The 17,485-nt window shown below is 59.7% G+C and overlaps 2 protein-coding genes across 10 annotated transcripts in view; one reads left to right on the plus strand and one right to left on the minus strand.

The window, feature by feature from the left end:
* Positions 1–43: 43 nt before the first annotated feature.
* On the plus strand, positions 44–3,627 carry MFSD10 (major facilitator superfamily domain containing 10). Its single transcript, XM_005886427.2, has 12 exons — positions 44–451; positions 537–633; positions 893–996; positions 1,212–1,370; positions 1,453–1,614; positions 1,898–2,006; positions 2,094–2,205; positions 2,387–2,495; positions 2,588–2,678; positions 2,798–2,845; positions 2,937–3,026; positions 3,210–3,627. The coding sequence occupies exons 1-12, from the start codon at positions 278–280 to the stop codon at positions 3,323–3,325; spliced, it is 1,371 nt and encodes a 456-aa protein (XP_005886489.1). The 5' UTR covers positions 44–277; the 3' UTR covers positions 3,326–3,627.
* Positions 3,628–4,125: 498 nt separating this feature from the next.
* ADD1 (adducin 1 (alpha)) overlaps positions 4,126–17,485 on the minus strand; it is a 45,269-nt gene continuing 31,909 nt past the window's right edge. The window contains exons 10-17 of one of the 9 annotated variants that reach the window (XM_014533473.1): positions 16,168–16,512; positions 13,678–13,779; positions 13,204–13,293; positions 12,520–12,612; positions 8,433–8,589; positions 8,114–8,197; positions 7,415–7,445; positions 5,797–5,888 (exon numbers count right to left, since the gene is read on the minus strand). In XM_014533473.1, the coding sequence (XP_014388959.1) occupies position 5,888; positions 7,415–7,445; positions 8,114–8,197; positions 8,433–8,589; positions 12,520–12,612; positions 13,204–13,293; positions 13,678–13,779; positions 16,168–16,512 (903 nt within the window). In that variant the 3' untranslated portion in view covers positions 5,797–5,887. Of the gene's footprint in view, positions 5,889–7,413; positions 7,449–8,113; positions 8,198–8,432; positions 8,590–12,519; positions 12,613–13,203; positions 13,294–13,677; positions 13,780–16,167; positions 16,513–17,485 lie in introns of those variants that run through there. The other 8 variants (XM_014533472.1, XM_014533470.1, XM_005886430.2 and 5 more) reach the window with 8 other exon arrangements.

The following is a 17,485-nucleotide window of genomic DNA, read 5'->3' on the forward strand; positions in this document are numbered from 1 at the left end:
GCTGCGGTTTCCTTGCGCAACCTCCGCTGCCGAGTTTGCTGCATCCCGGGGTCTGGGGAGGGCGCACCAGGGACCCCGTCTGTGGTGATGGGCGCCCCCCAGCAGGGTGGGCAGGCACTCCCTTTAGGGTGCTCACTAGGGTGTTGGGGGCCTGAAAGGAGCAGGAGGACTCAGTTTCCCCCTCGGTAGGGTAGACGTCTGGGCTGCCGTAACCAGAGGTGCTGTGCAGACCCGCCCCCCTCCCCCACCGGCCAGGAAGGATCGGAGCGCCCCCATCATGGGCTGGGGAGCTGGTGGGAGCTGCACTCCGCACCCACCCATCCGCCAGCAGCCGGCGTCCGAGACCCGCGTGGTCACTGTGGTCTTCCTGGGCCTCCTGCTGGACCTCCTGGCCTTCACTCTGCTGCTGCCCCTGCTGCCCGGGCTGCTGGAGAGCCACGGCCGTGCACATGTGAGCCCTCCTCACCCCTCCACCCCCAAGCCTGACCCCCAGGTGGGTGCCCACTCCCCCGGCTCTCATGCTTCCTGCCCCCCAGGACCCTCTCTATGGCTCCTGGCAGCGAGGGGTGGACTGGTTTGCTGCAGCCATCGGGGTGCCCGCAGAGAAGAGATACAACAGCGTCCTGTTCGGAGGTGTGGCCCTGAGCCCCATGCTGGGAGCCCCTGGTCCTATCTTCCTGGCCCCCCCCCCCTTCCCTCCCCGACCTCCCATCATCCAGGTCCTCCTTACTCCTCACACCTCCTTACTCCTGGGCACCATCTGCTCCCTCTGTGTCCACTCTGTCATAGCCACCTTGGCTTTGAGGTCCATGGCCTGGGAGTGCCGGGCCAGGTGAGCAGACCCTTGGGATGGAGACTGAGGTGTGGTGACCCTGACTTCTGTCTCCTTCAGGTCTGATTGGCTCAATCTTCTCAGTCCTGCAGTTCCTCGGGGCACCGCTCACAGGGGCCGTCTCTGACTGCCTGGGGAGGCGCCCAGTGATGCTGCTGTCCCTGGTACGGGTGCCCCTGGGGTGGTACCTGAGGGGCCAGCAGCTCCTGTGTCTAAGCCAGGCTGGCCCAGAGCCGTTTCTGCCACCCAGCGGACGTTGGGGACACAAGGGCCCTTGGGTGCTGCAGACAGGGCAGGGACCCAGGGGTGCTGGTGGCCCCAGTCAGCCCCTCCTGGCCTGAAGTGACCGCGCCTACCCTTGGCTCCTGCCCCGAGGCAGGCAGGTCTGGCCACCTCTTACGCTGTGTGGGCTGCCTCGGAGAGCTTCGCCGCCTTCCTGGCCTCCAGGGTGATTGGCGGCATCAGCAAGGGGAACGTCAGTCTCTCCACGGCCATCGTTGCCGACCTGGGCTCTCCGACTGCCCGAAGCAGAGGCATGGTGGGTGCACGGGCTGGGGGTCGAGGGCCCGGAGGGGCTCCGGGGCCTGGTCGCCCTCCTGACTCAGGTGGCTTCTCCCCAGGCAGTCATCGGAGTGGCCTTCTCACTGGGCTTCACGCTGGGCCCCATGCTGGGCGCCTGCCTCCCTTTGTGGATGGCACCCTGGCTCGCCCTGCTCTTCGCTGTCTCAGACCTGCTATTTCTCTTCTGCTTCCTGCCGGAGACACTGCCCCCAGAGAAGCGGGTACGGAGGAACCCAGAAACCACCTACAGGTTCCGAGGGTTAGGTTCCCTGGGCATGTAGGGAGCCTGTCGCAGGTGCCCAGTCCTGGGTGCCAGGGGAGGCCAGACAGCCCTCTCCTGGTGCCCGGAGGCTCTTGGGGACACAGTGCCTCCTGGGGTCCCTATGCTTCCCAGCCCCTGCCTCTGAGGCCTGGTAGGTGGGATGGAGGCCAGGCGGCTGGTCATGCCCCTCCCCGGGCTGCCCCCCAGGCCTCCAGTAGCCTCTCCAGTTCTGCCCCCTCCAGGCACCCTCCCTCACCCTGGGCTTCCGAGCTGCTGCCGACCTGCTCAGTCCCTTGGCCCTGCTGCGCTTCTCCGCTGTGGCCCATGGCCAGGACCCGCCCACTGGAGACAGTAAGGAGTGGCCCCTCATGAGGGTGGAGCTCCACCAGCTGCTGTTGGGCGGTGGACCCCTCATGCCCTTGCCCCGCTGCCCCCCAGGGCTCAGCCACCTGCGCCGCCTGGGCCTGGTCTACTTCCTCTACCTCTTCCTATTCTCGGGCCTGGAATACACGCTGAGCTTCCTCACACACCAGCGCTTCCAGTTCAGCAGGTGGGAGTGCGGGCCCTACAGGGACCCCACCCAGGGACGCCCTGCCCTTTCCCCATCCCCCGGGCCCAGCCTAGGAACCTGGGGCAGGCAGGGGTTGTCAGCAAGTCCCCTGGCTCCGCTTGGCAGAGCAGGGGCGCAGCCGGCCAGCAGGGCTGGGGCGCTAAGGTTCCCGCCCTCCCAGCCTGCAGCAGGGAAAGATGTTTTTCTTCATCGGCCTCACCATGGCCACCATCCAGGGCACCTATGCCCGGCGGATTAGCCCCGGCGGGGAAATTGCAGCTGTGAAACGGGTATGGGGCGCCCCTGGAGGGGGTGGGGGGTGGTCTCCTGAGCTCTGCTGGAAGCAGGAGTGGGGCCTGAGGTCCACTGTGTCCCGCTGCAGGCCATCCTGCTGCTGGTCCCCGCCTTCCTCCTCATCGGCTGGGGGCGCTCGCTGCCTGTGCTGGGCCTGGGGCTGCTGCTCTACTCCTTTGGTGAGTGAACCTGCCAGGGCCAGAGGGGCACGGCGGGGGCTGGTGGCCACAGATCCCTCCAGGTCACGAGCCCCCTCTCTCCTCTGGGGTGACGGTGCCTCGCTCATGTCCCCCATCAGCTGCCGCTGTTGTGGTGCCCTGTCTGTCCTCCGTGGTCGCCGGCTATGGTGAGAAGCCCTTCCTAACCAAGGCCACCGGAGGGGGGGAGGGGGGGGCGGAGCAGCCAGCAGGCACCTGAGGGCCCCTTCTTCCCTACAGGCTCGCCTGGGCAGAAGGGCACAGTCATGGGCACGCTGCGGAGCCTGGGTGCCCTGGCCAGGGCATTGGGGCCCATGGTGGCCGCCTCAGGTGAGGCTGTGGGACAGCACGTGATGTGCCCTGGGGAGCCAGGCCTCGGGGGCTGCTGGACCCTGATGGGGGCCTCCCTCAGCGGCCTGCATCTGCTCTTGCCTCCTCCGTTCTGGCCACTTGGGGCGGGTGCGGGCAGGGTGTGGTGGGCCCACGTCATCACTTGGCTGTCTCTCCCTCCAGTGTACTGGCTGACGGGCGCCCCGGCCTGCTTCACCGTGTGCTCGGGGCTCTTCCTGCTCCCCTTCCTCCTCCTGCGGCCCCTGCGGCCTCCAGCACAGACACTCAAGGCGGAGTAGCAGAGCCAGCCCAGCCCAGCCCAGGCCGGAGGAGCTGAGGCAGGAAGTCAGAGGCCACCCCGCCTGCTGGCCCGACTCCTCCCTTCCTCCTGGGGCCCAGACAGGAATGCTGGGGCCTGCAGCCCAGGGGGCGCTCGCAGCCCTCCTCCTGCTGGACTGGACGGCCCTGCCTGGTGCCCACAGAGCAGGATCAGGGATTCCAGATCTTTCCAGGCTTCCGGCTTGCTTGTTTTTCACTCTGTGGAGAACAGGCTATCAGCCAGGCGTCTGGATGACAAAATAAAGCAGCTGTTTTATACCAAGTGCCTCCTCCCAGTACACGGCGTCCCTCAGCCTCCACCACACCCTGGGGCCCCAGGCCCCCGCAGCAGCAGCTCCACTGACCACACGCGGTTCCCTCCTGCACGTGGGGAGGGTGGAGTTGGGTGCAGGACCCTCCCAGAGGGTCAGCACTGGCAGGTGACACCTGGCAGATGGAGGAGGGAGCCTTCTGCTGGGCTGTCCCCGTCACAGATCGTGGCCCCACCTGCCTGCTCAGCCCCAGCCAGGCTGACTCCAGGGTCCACTGACTGGAGAGGACACGGGACTCAGCGGTCCGAGGGCCGTGCCCAGCAGCCCCAGGGAGGAACAGGCTGGAGGGGCAGGGCAGCTCTGGGTTAGAACGTCCTCCCAGTTCAAAGTGGCAAATGGTGTCTCAAGAAATGAGACACTTTGGGGACGAGACAAACTCCTGGAAGTCCTATTTTAAAGAAAAAGAAAAGGGATTAAAATGTAAAACCGCTCCCCAGGTTCAGACAGGATACAGCTTGAAGAACTTTATTTGTGAGTAAAACATGTTACAATGAAGAAAGGACACAGGGCCTGCCCTCCTGAGCCTGTGTCCCTGTCTGTGGCTAGACTTCATGTTGTGATACAAAGAGTTAAAAGAAACTACAAAAGTGAATTAGTCATCGCGTGTGTGGGGCAGAGGGAGGGTCAGGGAAGAGTCTGTTAACGCAAGGAGGGCGGTGGGGAGGCGGGACACACTTGGCAACAAATGGACACAGAAGCAGCTGCTCGCCAGTTAGCTCCCAGCGGAGGTCAGCGCCATGCAGCCGGCCTCCGTCCTGCGTGGGTGCTCGGTTTTGGGGACCTGAGCCCACGTCCAGCTCCAGATCCACCGCGGCCCTCCCGCCTCCCCAGGGGCCTGTCTGGGGCGGGCAGGCTGGCACCCAGCAGCTCCTGGAACGGGCGCCCTCGAGGAGCCCACGTGGCCAGCTGCCAGCCAGCAGCTCCCTGCTGCCTCCCAGGGGGTGGAGGTGAGTGCAGGTGAGCGAGAGCAATTAGCTCCATGAGTGCCGGCTCGGGCTCGGGACCAGCGGGGGCCACCAGGGCCGACTTCCGCCTTGAACTCAGGCTGAGTTCAGGGAAGGGCAGACCCTGCTCTGAAACCTGCCCCCACACAGGTGCGCGGTGCTCCGCGGCAGGCAGGCCTAGAGAAACAAAGCGAGCGTCGCTGTTCCCGTTCACAGCAACGTAGAACTATCAATACACCAAAGAGAATGCTAGAAAAGACTTCTCCTCACTGAGATGCCCTCCCCAGGACAGGCCTGGAGAGACCCCAGTGATAAGACTGAGCCCTGGATCGGGTGCTGCCGTGGGGTGACCGGGTAACCATGCATAGGTTGCAAGGGTGTACAGGCCAGTCTGCTGCGGGGTCCCCACGCCGCCTCTCTGAGGCCACCACAGCGCCCTGGCCGCTGGCAGGCACGGGTGTTTGCACAGGACCAGGGCTTTGTGTTTATGGACAAAGTGAGATCGCTGAGCAGATAAGGCCAGCAGGAAGCTAGGAGTCTGAGTCAGTCACCTGAGACCTGGGGGGAGGGGAGCCTAGCAGGGACGGAGCGTGGGTTACTGGATGACAGAAGGAGAGCAAGAGAGGTCAGGGCCAGAGCCGGCAGGGCCTCTGACTGTGCAGCCAGAACCCTGCCTGGACGCCCCAGGGAAGGACCCGAGGAGCAGACAGACGGGCACAGAGGTGGACACAGAGCCAAGCCTCCCTCGACCTGAGGTGAGGCCCGGGCGCCAGGGGAGGCCGTGGGAGCACAGGAGGCGAGCTCTGGCCTACACGGGCTTGGGCGGCGGGGAGCGCTAGCTACGTGGAGGGGGCTTTGCATTCCACGACACAGGGAGACAACACGAGACAGCGGTGTGTGCAGGACGGGCCTTCAGGAGTCGCTCTTCTTCTTGCTCTTCTTCAGGAAGGAGGGGGTGCGGAACTTCTTCTTCTTTTTGGAAGGGGACTTGCCGGGAGACCCATCGCTGCCTGGGTCTGCAGCAGCCCCCTCAGCAGCCGGGGAGGGGGCTTCTTCAGCCGCCGGGCCCGGGGCCGGCTCAGGACTGGCCACCGTGGAGGGCCTGGCGGGGCTGGAAGGGCCACGGGCTTCGCCCAGCCCCTCGTCCTCCTCCTTGTCCAATGTCGGGAAGCCAGGCGCTTCTGAAGGCTCATCGGGGGACAGGTCAGGGAGAGTGGGCTTAAAGGTGGCAGCATCACTGTCGTCTCCAAAAACAGCATCTTGCAGGTCTAGTGGGCGGGTAGGAGAGACGGGGTTAAAGGGCAACTGCCCAGCCCTCAGAGAGGGACCTCAAGGTGGGCAGCGCCCTGCACAGAAACTGCCACTGTAAGGACACCAGGGCCTTCTACCAAGACAAGGATTAGGAACTTTAAATCGTGTCACTGCTTCAAGGCTGGATGGAGCCCATTGTACCAAACACAGACTCCATCTTAAGGAGGGAGGGTGCAGGGGGGGGGGTCCGGCGCCCTCTCCTGGAAGCGTGCCCTGCGAGCAGGGGACATTTTCAGTGCAGTGTCCTCCTGACACCCTTGAGACGAGGTTTGCTCTAGGCCCCTAGGGCACCTCAGTAGCCCTGAAATTAAGCCTACATTTGGGTCCACACACCTGGTTTCCCCCAAGGGAGCCACGGAAAACATGGCAGCCCATGGACGCACAAGTTAATAACTCTCGACCTCGTGCATCAGCATCAAATAAACTAAGCCTAGTTTAGAGGAAGACATGAACCATCAGGCAGGGAGAGGGGCAAAGCAAGCCGTTTAACCATCGGGAAGCAAAGTACGGAATGTAACTTGTCTTCAGGAGCCTGAGGGCTGGTCTGTGGGGAAGATTCCCATCTCCAGGTTGGGGTGGAGGAGACCAGGTGAGCAGATTTTCTAAAAACAGCCTACGAGGTTACGAGCGACTGGCAGGTTAGGAGCACCAAACCTGCTCATACATCAACAGTCAGCCGAACCTCGGGAGGCGACGGGAGGCGAGCCAAGTGCAGGGGACAAACACTGAGGGCTGGGCCTGGGAGGTGCCTGCCCGGGATCACGGCCGGGGCAGGGGGAAGTGAGGCATGTCTGCAAAGCGGGCAGAGGTGGCCTGTGGGTGCCCAGGGGAACCTTTATCATTGGATCAAATGTCCTACTAAAAAACAGCACTGCCCTGGCCGAGGTGGCTCAGTGGATAGAGAGTCAGCCTGCAGACTGAAGGGTCCCCAGTTTGATTCAGGTCAAGGGCACATGCCCGGGTTGCAGGCTCAATCCCCAGTGGGGGGTGTGCAGGAAGCAGCCGATCCATGATTCTCTCTCATCACTGATGTTTCTATCTCTCTCTCCCTCTCCCTTCCTCTCTGACATCAATAAAAATATACATATTTTAAAAATAGCCCAAATGTCGCTCTTCTGCCCCCCTCACGTTAAGCTTAAGCATGAAGCTTAAGCAGAGGTTCAAACACATGCAACTGCATGCAGCAGGTGGCAGCCCCACCTGCCTGAGCCTCGTCTAGACTGTCTGCCCTCCTGGCACTCACGAGACCCAGAGCTCTGAGCACCGCTGTGTGGCCCCTGGGAGCCCCGAGGGCAGGCTGCCCACTGCAGCTCCCAGGTGACCGAACCCCTTCCGGGAAGGCCACTGCCCACAATGAAGGACTGGGTACAAAAGGGGGGCGGGGGGCCAAGACAATGTTTTTATTTTGATTAAACAGAAAACAAAACGTAGTAAGCAACAAAGCAGCAGAATGAGGAAGCGCAGGGAAGCCGGCAGTACTTACTATGGTAACAGGTACTCCTTAGCACATCCTCCTGCTTGCCACGCAGCCACAAGAAGAGAAAAGCACAGGGAGAGAATCTACGCATTCAGTCACAGCACCAGGTACAGGAGGAGAATGGCCGAGCCATTCTTGTGGACACAGAGGCACAGGCTCCCGACAGACATGGGAAGCATGATGTATAAGACCGAGGGACAGACACGCAAGCCACACGCCACAGACATGCGGTGGGTGGTCTGAGAGGCCGACGGAGGCCAGTGCTCTGCATGGACTGATAACATGGCAGTCAAATGACATCCTGTAGCTCAGACACCACAGAGGACGTTTCCAGAGGTGGAATCGAGCACAGGAAGGTTTAGGAAGTGTGTAAAGAGGGCAAAACTGACATCATCAATGAAGTGGGTTCCGATCCCTGAAGGCTGTCCTCCCACCTGTGACATCTCACTAACAAATCTGTTTGGCCTCAGGTTTCCCAGGACAAGGCCAAAACAGGAGCGCAAGAGACTGGGCCCAGAAGCACCCAGCACGAGCTGTGCTGGTTCCCACGCAAAGGCACACGTCCTCACTAGTGTCAGCTGCCACTCCTTCCATTGGACAGAACACGCAGCCCACTCCCCCAGCCCCGCTGTGGACACCCATCCACACAGTGCCATGCGCCCTCCCGCACTGGGGCAGCCTCGCCCGCCCCCGCCCAGGACTCACCTTCCTCCAGCTTGACGGGGGAGCAGGGGGCAGCAGGGGGCTCTGGAGGACTGTCTTTCTGCTCTCCAGTCTCGTCCAGACTCTCTGCAGGTGGCAGAGGTGAGAGGGCGTGGTGAGATGCCGCCATGAGCCCGCACCAGAGCCCTCCCAGGGGAGTCGGAACCTACTCCCTCTGGGACTAGCCTGAGTGAGGAGGGAGGAAGCATGTGCTGAGGAGCACGCTGCCCTTCACCAAAGGCCTGGAGGACAGAGGCGCTCACCTGCGGACCTGCCCACGCAGAACCTGCCCTGGCGCCTGGGCCTCGCCGTGAGCACTCACCTGGGGGACCCCTGTGCTTGCGCTCCACCTCCCTGCGGTACTCCTCCAGCTCACGGTCAGTGAGCGTGTTGAAGGGGTTGGGGCCTGTGGTGCTCACGATGACGTGGGGCTGGTACTCCTTCTCAATGATGGCCTTGGAGGCTGTCACCAGCTCCCCCTGCAGACAGAAGAGGTGCTGGGTCTGCAGAAGCCCTGCCCCAGGACTTCCTCCTCCCCGGCCAGGCTGCAGGCAGGGTGGGGCGGGGCAGCTCTCCAGGGGCACAAAGACATCCCTGAGGGTTAGGCTGAGCTACAGCCTTCAGGGGCAGAAGACAGAGACACACGATTTTGATGCAACAAAATACATGTAACAGGAGAAAAGAACCCTAGAAAGCCCTCAGGTTTCAGAAGCAAAGGCAGCAAAGTGCAGATGGAGCGCACAGAGCACCTCGAGGACAAGCCCATGTCCTCACTGACAGGCGGGAAGAGGAAATGCACAGATCACAACACTCAGGTCAGGCAGGAGAGACCTGCTTCCATTCTAGGAGCACAGGCAGGTTCTGTTCTTTTGACCTTGAGAAGAAAATGTCCCCAGGCACCAGCATTTGTCTGGGGAATTTGGAAAACAGAATTTGTAGGAGAGAAAAGAAAGCAAAGCCTGTGAAGCACCGAGTGGCCACAGACCAGCCCCATCTGCCAGGAGGAGGCGGGCAGGCCCCGGAGGGCGGGAGCCAGCGGGCTGAGTGTGACGCCACCGCACATCCCTTGCCCGGCACAGCTCTGTGCCCCGCTCAGCCTAGTCAGCCCCAAATGCTCCCCGATGTTCACCTTGGAGAAAACTAACCGGAACTCATGCACATGCCCAGTACTTAATGAGAGCTTCCAAAAGTAACTGAAAACAGGAGAATCCAACATCACTTTCACGCCTGCCGGTCCACCTGTGCTCTCCTCAGCGAGGGGCGAGCGTCAGAGGCAGTCAGCGTCCCTGCAATGGGCACTGGACACAGAGCCAGACCGAGGCCAGGGGACCTGGGCTGAGTGGCCCAGTCCCATGAGCTGGGTAGAGTGCCTGGAGCACTCCAGGACTGACACTGACAGTGACACAGGCCCCGGGACAGAGGAAAGGGCCTGCTGGAGTCAGCAGCCTGTTATCAACCTGTCATCAGGTTCAGGATGACCTGGGAGTCGGTTAGCCCTCTTTCTGACCAGCCTGACCCAACGCCACCAGCTTTTCCTTCAGAAGCAGCCCTGCCTGGCCAAGACGGGGACTCAGGTCCTCCTCTGCCACTTGGACCCTTGGCCCGAGACACGCCCTTTCCTGTCCACAGGCCTGTTACCATCTTCAAGAGGAGCCTGCTGGGCGGGCCCCTGAGGCCCACAGAGCACGGACGCTATCATCTACGCAACCTGGCTGGTGCCTGTGCGTCCTGGTAGCACTGCCAGTGAGACAGGAAGGTGATGTGAGCTTGGAGAGAAACACTGTCACTCATTTCAGTCCAATGTTCACAATCAGTAAAGGGAAAACAAAACCAGAAACTGCCACAGAGATCCTTCCTGTCCAGGCCACCTGCCCTCGGTGCCACACAGCTGGTTCCCGCCACACTGGCAGGGGCTCCCTCCTCAGTGAGGGCCAAGCTGGAGCTAGGAAAAGAGCGATGCCTGAGCCGCAGAGACAGACAGGCCCTGTGGGGGGCAGCCAGAGAAGTCGGGGCTGAAGGGGCAGCTCCCTCCAGCAGCCCATGTCGGGGCGCTTGTTGCGCTCCTCCCGTTTGGCCCCACCAGGGCTCTAAGCCTGTTCCTCCTGGCACTGGGCTGAGGCATCAGATTTTCATCTGAAAAATCTACACAGATTTGAATTTATATTCTTTTTTTTGTTAATCCTCACCCAAGGATACTTTTTCCCACTGATTTTCAGAGAGAGTGGAAGGAAGGGAGGGAGGGGAAGAGAGAGAGAGAAAAATTGATGAGAGAGGTGCCCTGACCAAGGTTGAGAAACGAACCTGCAATCCAGGGAATTGAACCCGTACGTGCAAGCGGGTGCTCCAGCTACTGAGCCACCAGGCCAGGGCTAAATGTACATCTTAGTGCTGGGCCTGCACACACTAGGTGCTTACCACCCAGTGCACACAGGTGCGGCCGAGCAGCAAATCTGGGCTGTACACCTGGGCAGCAGGACAGGACTAAGTGCAAATCTTCACACCGTCTCTAAGGACTCGGTTCACTGGGAACCAAATCCAGGTGGCAGAGTGACATCCAGCCACACGCTGGCTGCACAGTGCTGAGTCAAGAGAGCCCTGGCTGGGCTTCCTGTCCCTTTGGGCACCGGAGCACGGGGTGTGGCTGGCAACTCGCTGATCCTTCTTCTGCCAGAAGACAAAGGAGAGATGGAAGCAAAAGAAAGTCCTTCCAGAAAAGCCCCAACTTCCTTAGTCCCAAACGCCCGTTCCTCAAGCTCTTGACCGGGAAGCGAGTCTCTGCACGCGTGCCTTACGGGGAAGAGGACGTTTTTAGGACATTGACACACAGTCCTTTTCACTTGCTCAAGAGGGTCAACTTGCCAGTGAGCAGCGCCACCTCTAGGAGCACCGTGGTCTGTGCTTTGTGGTCCACACACCAAGACGTGGCAACCACCCCAGTCAAGGACATCGGAGGAGTCAAAGCACATTCTCACATCAAAACGAAACATGCTGTCACGGGAAAGAGCAAGGCTGCGAATGTGAGCGCCCGGAAGAGGGGGCGGGGAAAACAGAAGCTGGCCAGGAACCTGCACAGGGCACCGCCTCACTGGGCTCGGTGCCGAGTGGCTTTCTCTGCCGATCCTGCCTGGACATGGCGCTCACAGGGTCTAGTCTGGTGCTCGGACTTGCAGAGGACATGCGACTGGCCAGGAACCCCACTCGCACAGCCATTGGAGGGGCCCCTGGCTACGCTCCATGACGCATCCTCACAGGGAACTGGGATGCACCCCCAAGTCTGAGCACTGCTGGACAGAGCCAAACAGAACTGCGACGGACGAGGAACTGCCAGAGCAGCAGCCTTAACACAGCAGACGGTCTCCCTTCCAGGCAGGCAGCCCTAACGACACAAACAGGAACCACTAAATGCAATCTAAGCCAGAGGGCTTGTCCAAACCTGCTCTGCTCCATAAGCCCCCGGGGCTCATGGACTTCACACACCTACACACACCTGAGAGAAAAGAACGAGAAACTAAGGTCACATGGGATGGAAGCATGAAACACAAGCCAGTGGGGCAGGAGGCCATCTCTCCCATGCTCTGCGGGGCTCCTCCAAGAATGGTCGCTGCACAAGGGAAAACAGGACCCACTGAAACAATACATAAATACGCAAAAATAATGCCGTTGGCGAGGGTTCCAGACAGGAAGACAGAGCCCTTGGTGCAAGCCTCCTTCTCTCTGGCTCCTGGGGCGTGACTAGATGACACCTGCACTCACTGGAGGAGTGTAACTGAGACACATTTCCTCTGGACATAGGGCGAACACCTGAGGCCTCACCCTCTGCCCTCAGCGCCTCAAAGCTTAGAATAGGCGAGCCTCCACCTGGCACGGGACATAGGGTGGATTTCCACCTACTGAGCACTTTAGGTATGCAGGTACACGGAGAATGGTAATTTGGGGTTTCCAATTTTCACAAGTCTTTGCCCCCTTGCAACATTAAAAAAATCTAGGATTTTTAAGGTCAAAATAAATACATTTCCTCAACCAGGGCTGACAAGAGACCGCCTTGCTTTACTTCCCGCTCCCCTGAAAGGATGTCTTTCAATCGCACCCCCCATTGCACGTTCCTTATGTTTTCGGTCACAGCTGAGCAGGCAAAGGGAGCAGGTCGCACGGAAGCATCCGCACTAACAGAGTCACATGCAGAACCTCTGAAAAGCACTGTCATGATGCGGAGACGCATCCACTCCTCCCAGCCAGGGCTCCCCTACAGCCCAGGGCAGGCAGGACGGCACCCTCTGTCCTCTCACCAAGGAGCTAGAGCCCGTGTGCGGCTCCGTCGTGACCGGGACAATGCCGGCAGGAGCAGGCAGGTGGGGACAGGCAGGCAGGAGGCAGCGTGAGCCGACAGTAACTACGGGCAGGAGGAGTACCTTTCTAACAGGGAGAGATTTAGCTGGACTAAAGGTCTGCTCTGTGAGCTCGAGCCCTTCGATTGTCTCCGTGCAGTCAGACAGGGGTGCGTCCTGCAACAGTAAACTGAGTCAGCAGAGCCCCAGGCCCAGCCTGAAGTACTGAGCGCACAGGGTGGCGCCGCTGAGGGCATGCAGCAGGGACGGCGGCGTCGCCAGGAAGGCAGCGGGGGTGGCACCGCCACGTGCAAGCCCAGTCCCCAGGACCAGGACCACACCTGACCAGTCAGAAGAGGCGGCGACAGTCACCTACCCTGCAGTTAACGTGTGCGGTTTCAGAGGCAACTACGGACACGATTACCTTCAAGGGGCCCAGGCACTGTCCCTTTATAGAAACGCGGGTCACCGTGGCCACAGACAGGCACCAAGCAGCGCCCTGCCGCAGGCAGCCACGTGGACGGGAATAAGCCCGCCGAGCCCCGGAGGCCAGCACTTTACATGGTGTGCAGCACTCGGACTGGGCGGTGGGTCCCCGGGCACCGTGCCACCCGCACAGGCATGCACTGCACCGAGCGCTGGCGGGGACACGCCCCGGGCATGCTCGTGCTTGGCCTACAACTCAGGGAAAAGTGCCTGTGATTTCTCATCATGAAGGGTTTTCACAAAGACTGCGTAAGAGTAACAGGACCAATTCCCAGTTCTCACCTGGACGAGGCTTCTGTCCATCACTACACCACACAACACCTGCGACTGGGGGCCAGCCGTCTTAATGTCCTGCAGGTTCTGCTCTCGGATCTGAGGATGGCAACAGGAGGAACACATCAGCAGCATGCCCACACCTCGCCCGCTCGGTACTGCCTGGGTCTGAAGGGAGGAAGGGCCCATTCCTACGTCCTTCCCCTTCTAGTGACGTGGGCAAGCGCTCACTCACTTGAGGACACACTCCCTACGTGTCCCTCTTACCGGGACACTGTGAACAGTCCAGGGTGAAGGCTCTGCAGACTGCAGCCCTGCCTGCTGCTCACGGGCCACAGGTGCACAGCACAAGTGCACAGAGGGGCCGCAGCTGCAGTCACGGGGCAGCAGAAGTCCTCAACCCATGCACGCGCTCTCTGCCCTGCAGCAGCCAACACCCCGTCCACCCACTGCAGCCTCCGCCTCCCGCACACGAGTACGCACCTTGTTCCTCATCTCCTGGACCTCTTTCGGGTTTGTGTTCAATGGAACAAACAGGTTAGGGACAGCAGAGGTGGAAGTTCTATGTCCATCCTCTTTAGTCCACTGTAATATCAAGGAGAGTTAAAATGTCAGAATTGGGACGGCAACAGGTGGCAGCAAGCACCCCATCTATCCAACTGACCTCACATCTGGTCATGCACTGAGCGTCACAGAGGATGAACCAATGACCACACCCTGTGCCACCGCAGCGGCTGGAGGGGGCAGGAGCATGTCCAGACCGAAACCAGGAATGGCGGAGGCCAGAGTCGTGACGACCGGCCAGAGCCACTGAGAAAGCCCCGCTGAAATGTGGGGTCTGACATGGACTGGCAACAGAGCTGAGCCCCTAACTCCCGCAGACTAGCCAGTGGGGACCCTTCAGAGCACATTGGTTCACCGCTCTGAGCATCGTCAACACCAAAGCCAGCTGGAAGCATGAGATGACAGGGTCATGGAAAGCAATGTGATGTGCTACCCAGAGGGAGGGAAGACTCGCATTGGAAGGCAAGAGTGGGCATCACCAAAGTGCTGCATTAAAATAAACTACAGCGTCAGAATGCACTGTTTGCACAGCTATTTCAACCCAAGAAAATCGCAGAATGAACGCTTAGGCACCTGGGGAAGGTTTGGTGATGTCGAATATTTTATATAACTTCATACTCTGAGTGTTACAAAAATATCCCACAGGAGCTCGGAGCGCTGGGATCCTTACTAGAAGGCCGTCTTAGGCAGCGGGCACACTGCCAGCACCCTGCGCCTTTCACTTTTTTTTTGAATTTCCAATCAAATATGACCATTTTCATCACATTGTAATTCGGAGGATGAGGAGGCGCTGAGTGTTAAAACAAGCCCACCTCCGAGAGCAAATGTTATTCTTTTCAGGGTGTTTTCAAGAGGCACTAAGAGAGCCGTAACCGTAAGACTTGGAGAAAGCCAGGGGAGCGGATGCTCAGCCACTGCGGGGAGCGCGACGGGCGTGCCTGGGAGGTACTCACTGACGGCATCTTCAGATTAAACAACTCCAGCCTTTCATTAAAGATAATTTCCAGTCAAAACAGGAAAACGGCAACCTCAGGAGCGTGACACTATTACTGTAAGCGAATATACCCACCTGGGCGCAGGCACGGGTGTCAATCCAGAACAAGAAACACATCGCAATGCTGCCCAGGGCCTCCCTCCACACCACACTGACTAACACGCCCGACTCACTTCACACTTTTTCACGCTAAGAGTACATGTAGCTCAAAGCTGCTGCCACACACACACTTCGGGAAAACTCGGCACAGCCTCCGGCACATGTACTGACGGCAGCGGAGTCGTTCGGGCCCACTCCCCTGAACAAGCAACATCAATAAAAACGAAACAAAGGCCACGAGAAAAGAAAAAAAGGGAGAGAGGGACAGAGGGGAAGGAGGGGGGACCGGGGGCGAGAAGGAGAGGAGGCCGGGCTCAGCACTGGGCCTCTGCCCACGTGGGCGGCATGTCGGCTCAGGGGCACAGAGGCTCTCACCAACTGTGCACCAGGAAAACGCCAGCCACCTGGAGACAGGCCTCTCTTTCGACACGTCTACGAAGTAAGAGCGTTATGAGGGAACCCGTTTGCTGCCTGGGGGCCCCGAGTCTGGGCCCGTCTCGCCGGCGCTACAGACCAGCCGTGCAGCGGTGGGTCTGTGCCCGCTTCCGTGTGCGCGCAGGACTCCACCGCAGGAGCACGGCTGTCCCAGGCTCGGTGAGGGGCCGTGAACCGTCTTCACGAAGGCGGCTGAGGGCCGGGACCTGAGGGCGGCTCAGGGCCGGTGAACACGGGCGTGAAGCACGTTGGCAGCAACCCTCTGTCGCTGGTGCCCGCGGTGGCCTGCGCTGCACTGGGGTCATGCCGCCCCCGGCAGGAGTCAGAAGACTCCGCGATGGCGGTCTACTCACATGCACAGTCCATGCAGGAGGCAGCTGCTGAGAGCGTTCGGAGGCTTTGGGACAGAGCAGGGGAGGCTAACGAGGAGGACCTGGCCGGCCGAGAGCAGGCCGGGACCCAGAGGAGAAACTGCTTAAGAAAACACTCGAGACGTTAAAGAACAGTTAGTGACTTACTGAAACCACCGGCATTCACAACACTGAACAACAGGCTATGACTGAACTGCCTTTTGGTGCGTGAAGTAGTAAGGTTCCTTGAGGACAGTGTGAGTTTGCCGGCAGCTCCTGGGTTTAGGTTAATACACATGTTAGTTGGACCTTTGGCTACGGACGCACTAGGTAAAGAGGCAGTCACTGGGGGGGTCAGGTCAGTATCTTAAGCAGTTTCGAGCAGACAGTAGTACTGGTTCAAATACAGAAGGTGAAAGGGAAGGCTCGCCTTCAGTCAGGGTCGCAGGGCTGGTTCCCAAAGCCTCCGAAGCCCCAGCTGCCCCACTTGCTCTACATCATCTAACTAGGAACAGTAAGGTAGGCACAGACCAAGCAGTTGGTAATACAGCTTGGCACGCAGACACCGGACGAGAGAGACTGCAGCAAGGGTTTCACGTGATCGTGTGTAATGTTCGTCCACACCTTAGTCTTCGACTTGGGGCTGCTTCCGTTCTGCCCTTCCTCAGAGGCATCGTCACCCCGGCCAGAGTTCAGCCATCTTGTCTTCTCTCGTTGCTGCTTCTGAAAACTGTGTCTGAGAGGAGAGCAAGTGCCCGAATCACCGTCACTAGCAAAGGAGTAACCTGTGACGCTAGCAGGAGCCTCCACGTCGCTGTATTTCTTAGACTTCTCTCTCAGAGCTGGGTATCGGTAAGGGTAGCCAGTTCTGTAACCCTAGAGACCAAGAGAGTGAAAGACAGTCACTAGTCCATGTCTCAACACAGAGCTCCTCGGGGAACGCTGTGTGGGATCCCTCAGAGGCTGCACCCCAAGTACAAGCCCAACCTAAAGGCGAAGACGTTCACCAAAACAAAGGCTCTGCAAGCCGACAGCAGCCCCACTGCTAACAGCCCCCACTGGAACCAATCAGAAGTCCGTCAGCAGGGGCGTGAGGCGTGCTCACCATGGACTGGGAAGCAGCACAAGAAGAACTCTCTGCCCCAGTGAACCTGAGGATGATGCCGAGTGAGACACCAACGGGAAAGGGGGTGCTGCCTGATCCCATTACGAGGCTGGGTGGCGTCACCCTTGGGCGGAGTGACTCTCAGAGGGGACGGGCCTTCTGAGGTGCTGGTGCTGGTTTTTGATTGGGTGTTGATTCCACCCAGTTTTTTAAACTAATAAACTGAATACTTAAATAGGTACACTCTCCTGTTTACTGTATTTCAATAAAAAGTTTAAAATTGTAAAAAACCTGGCTTACTTGCTGTTGGCGACAATACAGACTTTACTCATCAACCTACCGAATGCTGAGGTCACAGTTTAGACGCCTGATAAACTCCAGGGAGGACCAAACAAGCACGCCTCATGGTGACTGGTTCTGGCAGATGACTGTCCCACTGACACTAACTTCACACTCAGTTCAACCCTGACTCTGCCTCGTAGCCATTCACTCTGCTGTGAAAAGTGCCCCTAACTCTCGCCTCTATGCCAGCACCTGCCGTCCGCCCCCCTCCCCCCGCCCTTGCCTCACCCCCGTGCAGGACCAGCCTGTTTGCTGGCCCCACAGGCAGCATCCCCGAGGCAAGGGTGGGTATCAGCCCTCCTGTCCGGGCGTAGCTTGGTGATGCGCATGGCCCCACCTCCTGAAGTGCCCTCCCTGCTGGACTGTGGACGAGCCCTGTGACTGGCTTCTCACCAGTGGAAC

The sequence above is a fragment of the Myotis brandtii genome, unplaced genomic scaffold, assembly GCF_000412655.1.
Source record: "Myotis brandtii unplaced genomic scaffold, ASM41265v1 scaffold986, whole genome shotgun sequence".
NCBI lineage: Eukaryota > Metazoa > Chordata > Mammalia > Chiroptera > Vespertilionidae > Myotis > Myotis brandtii.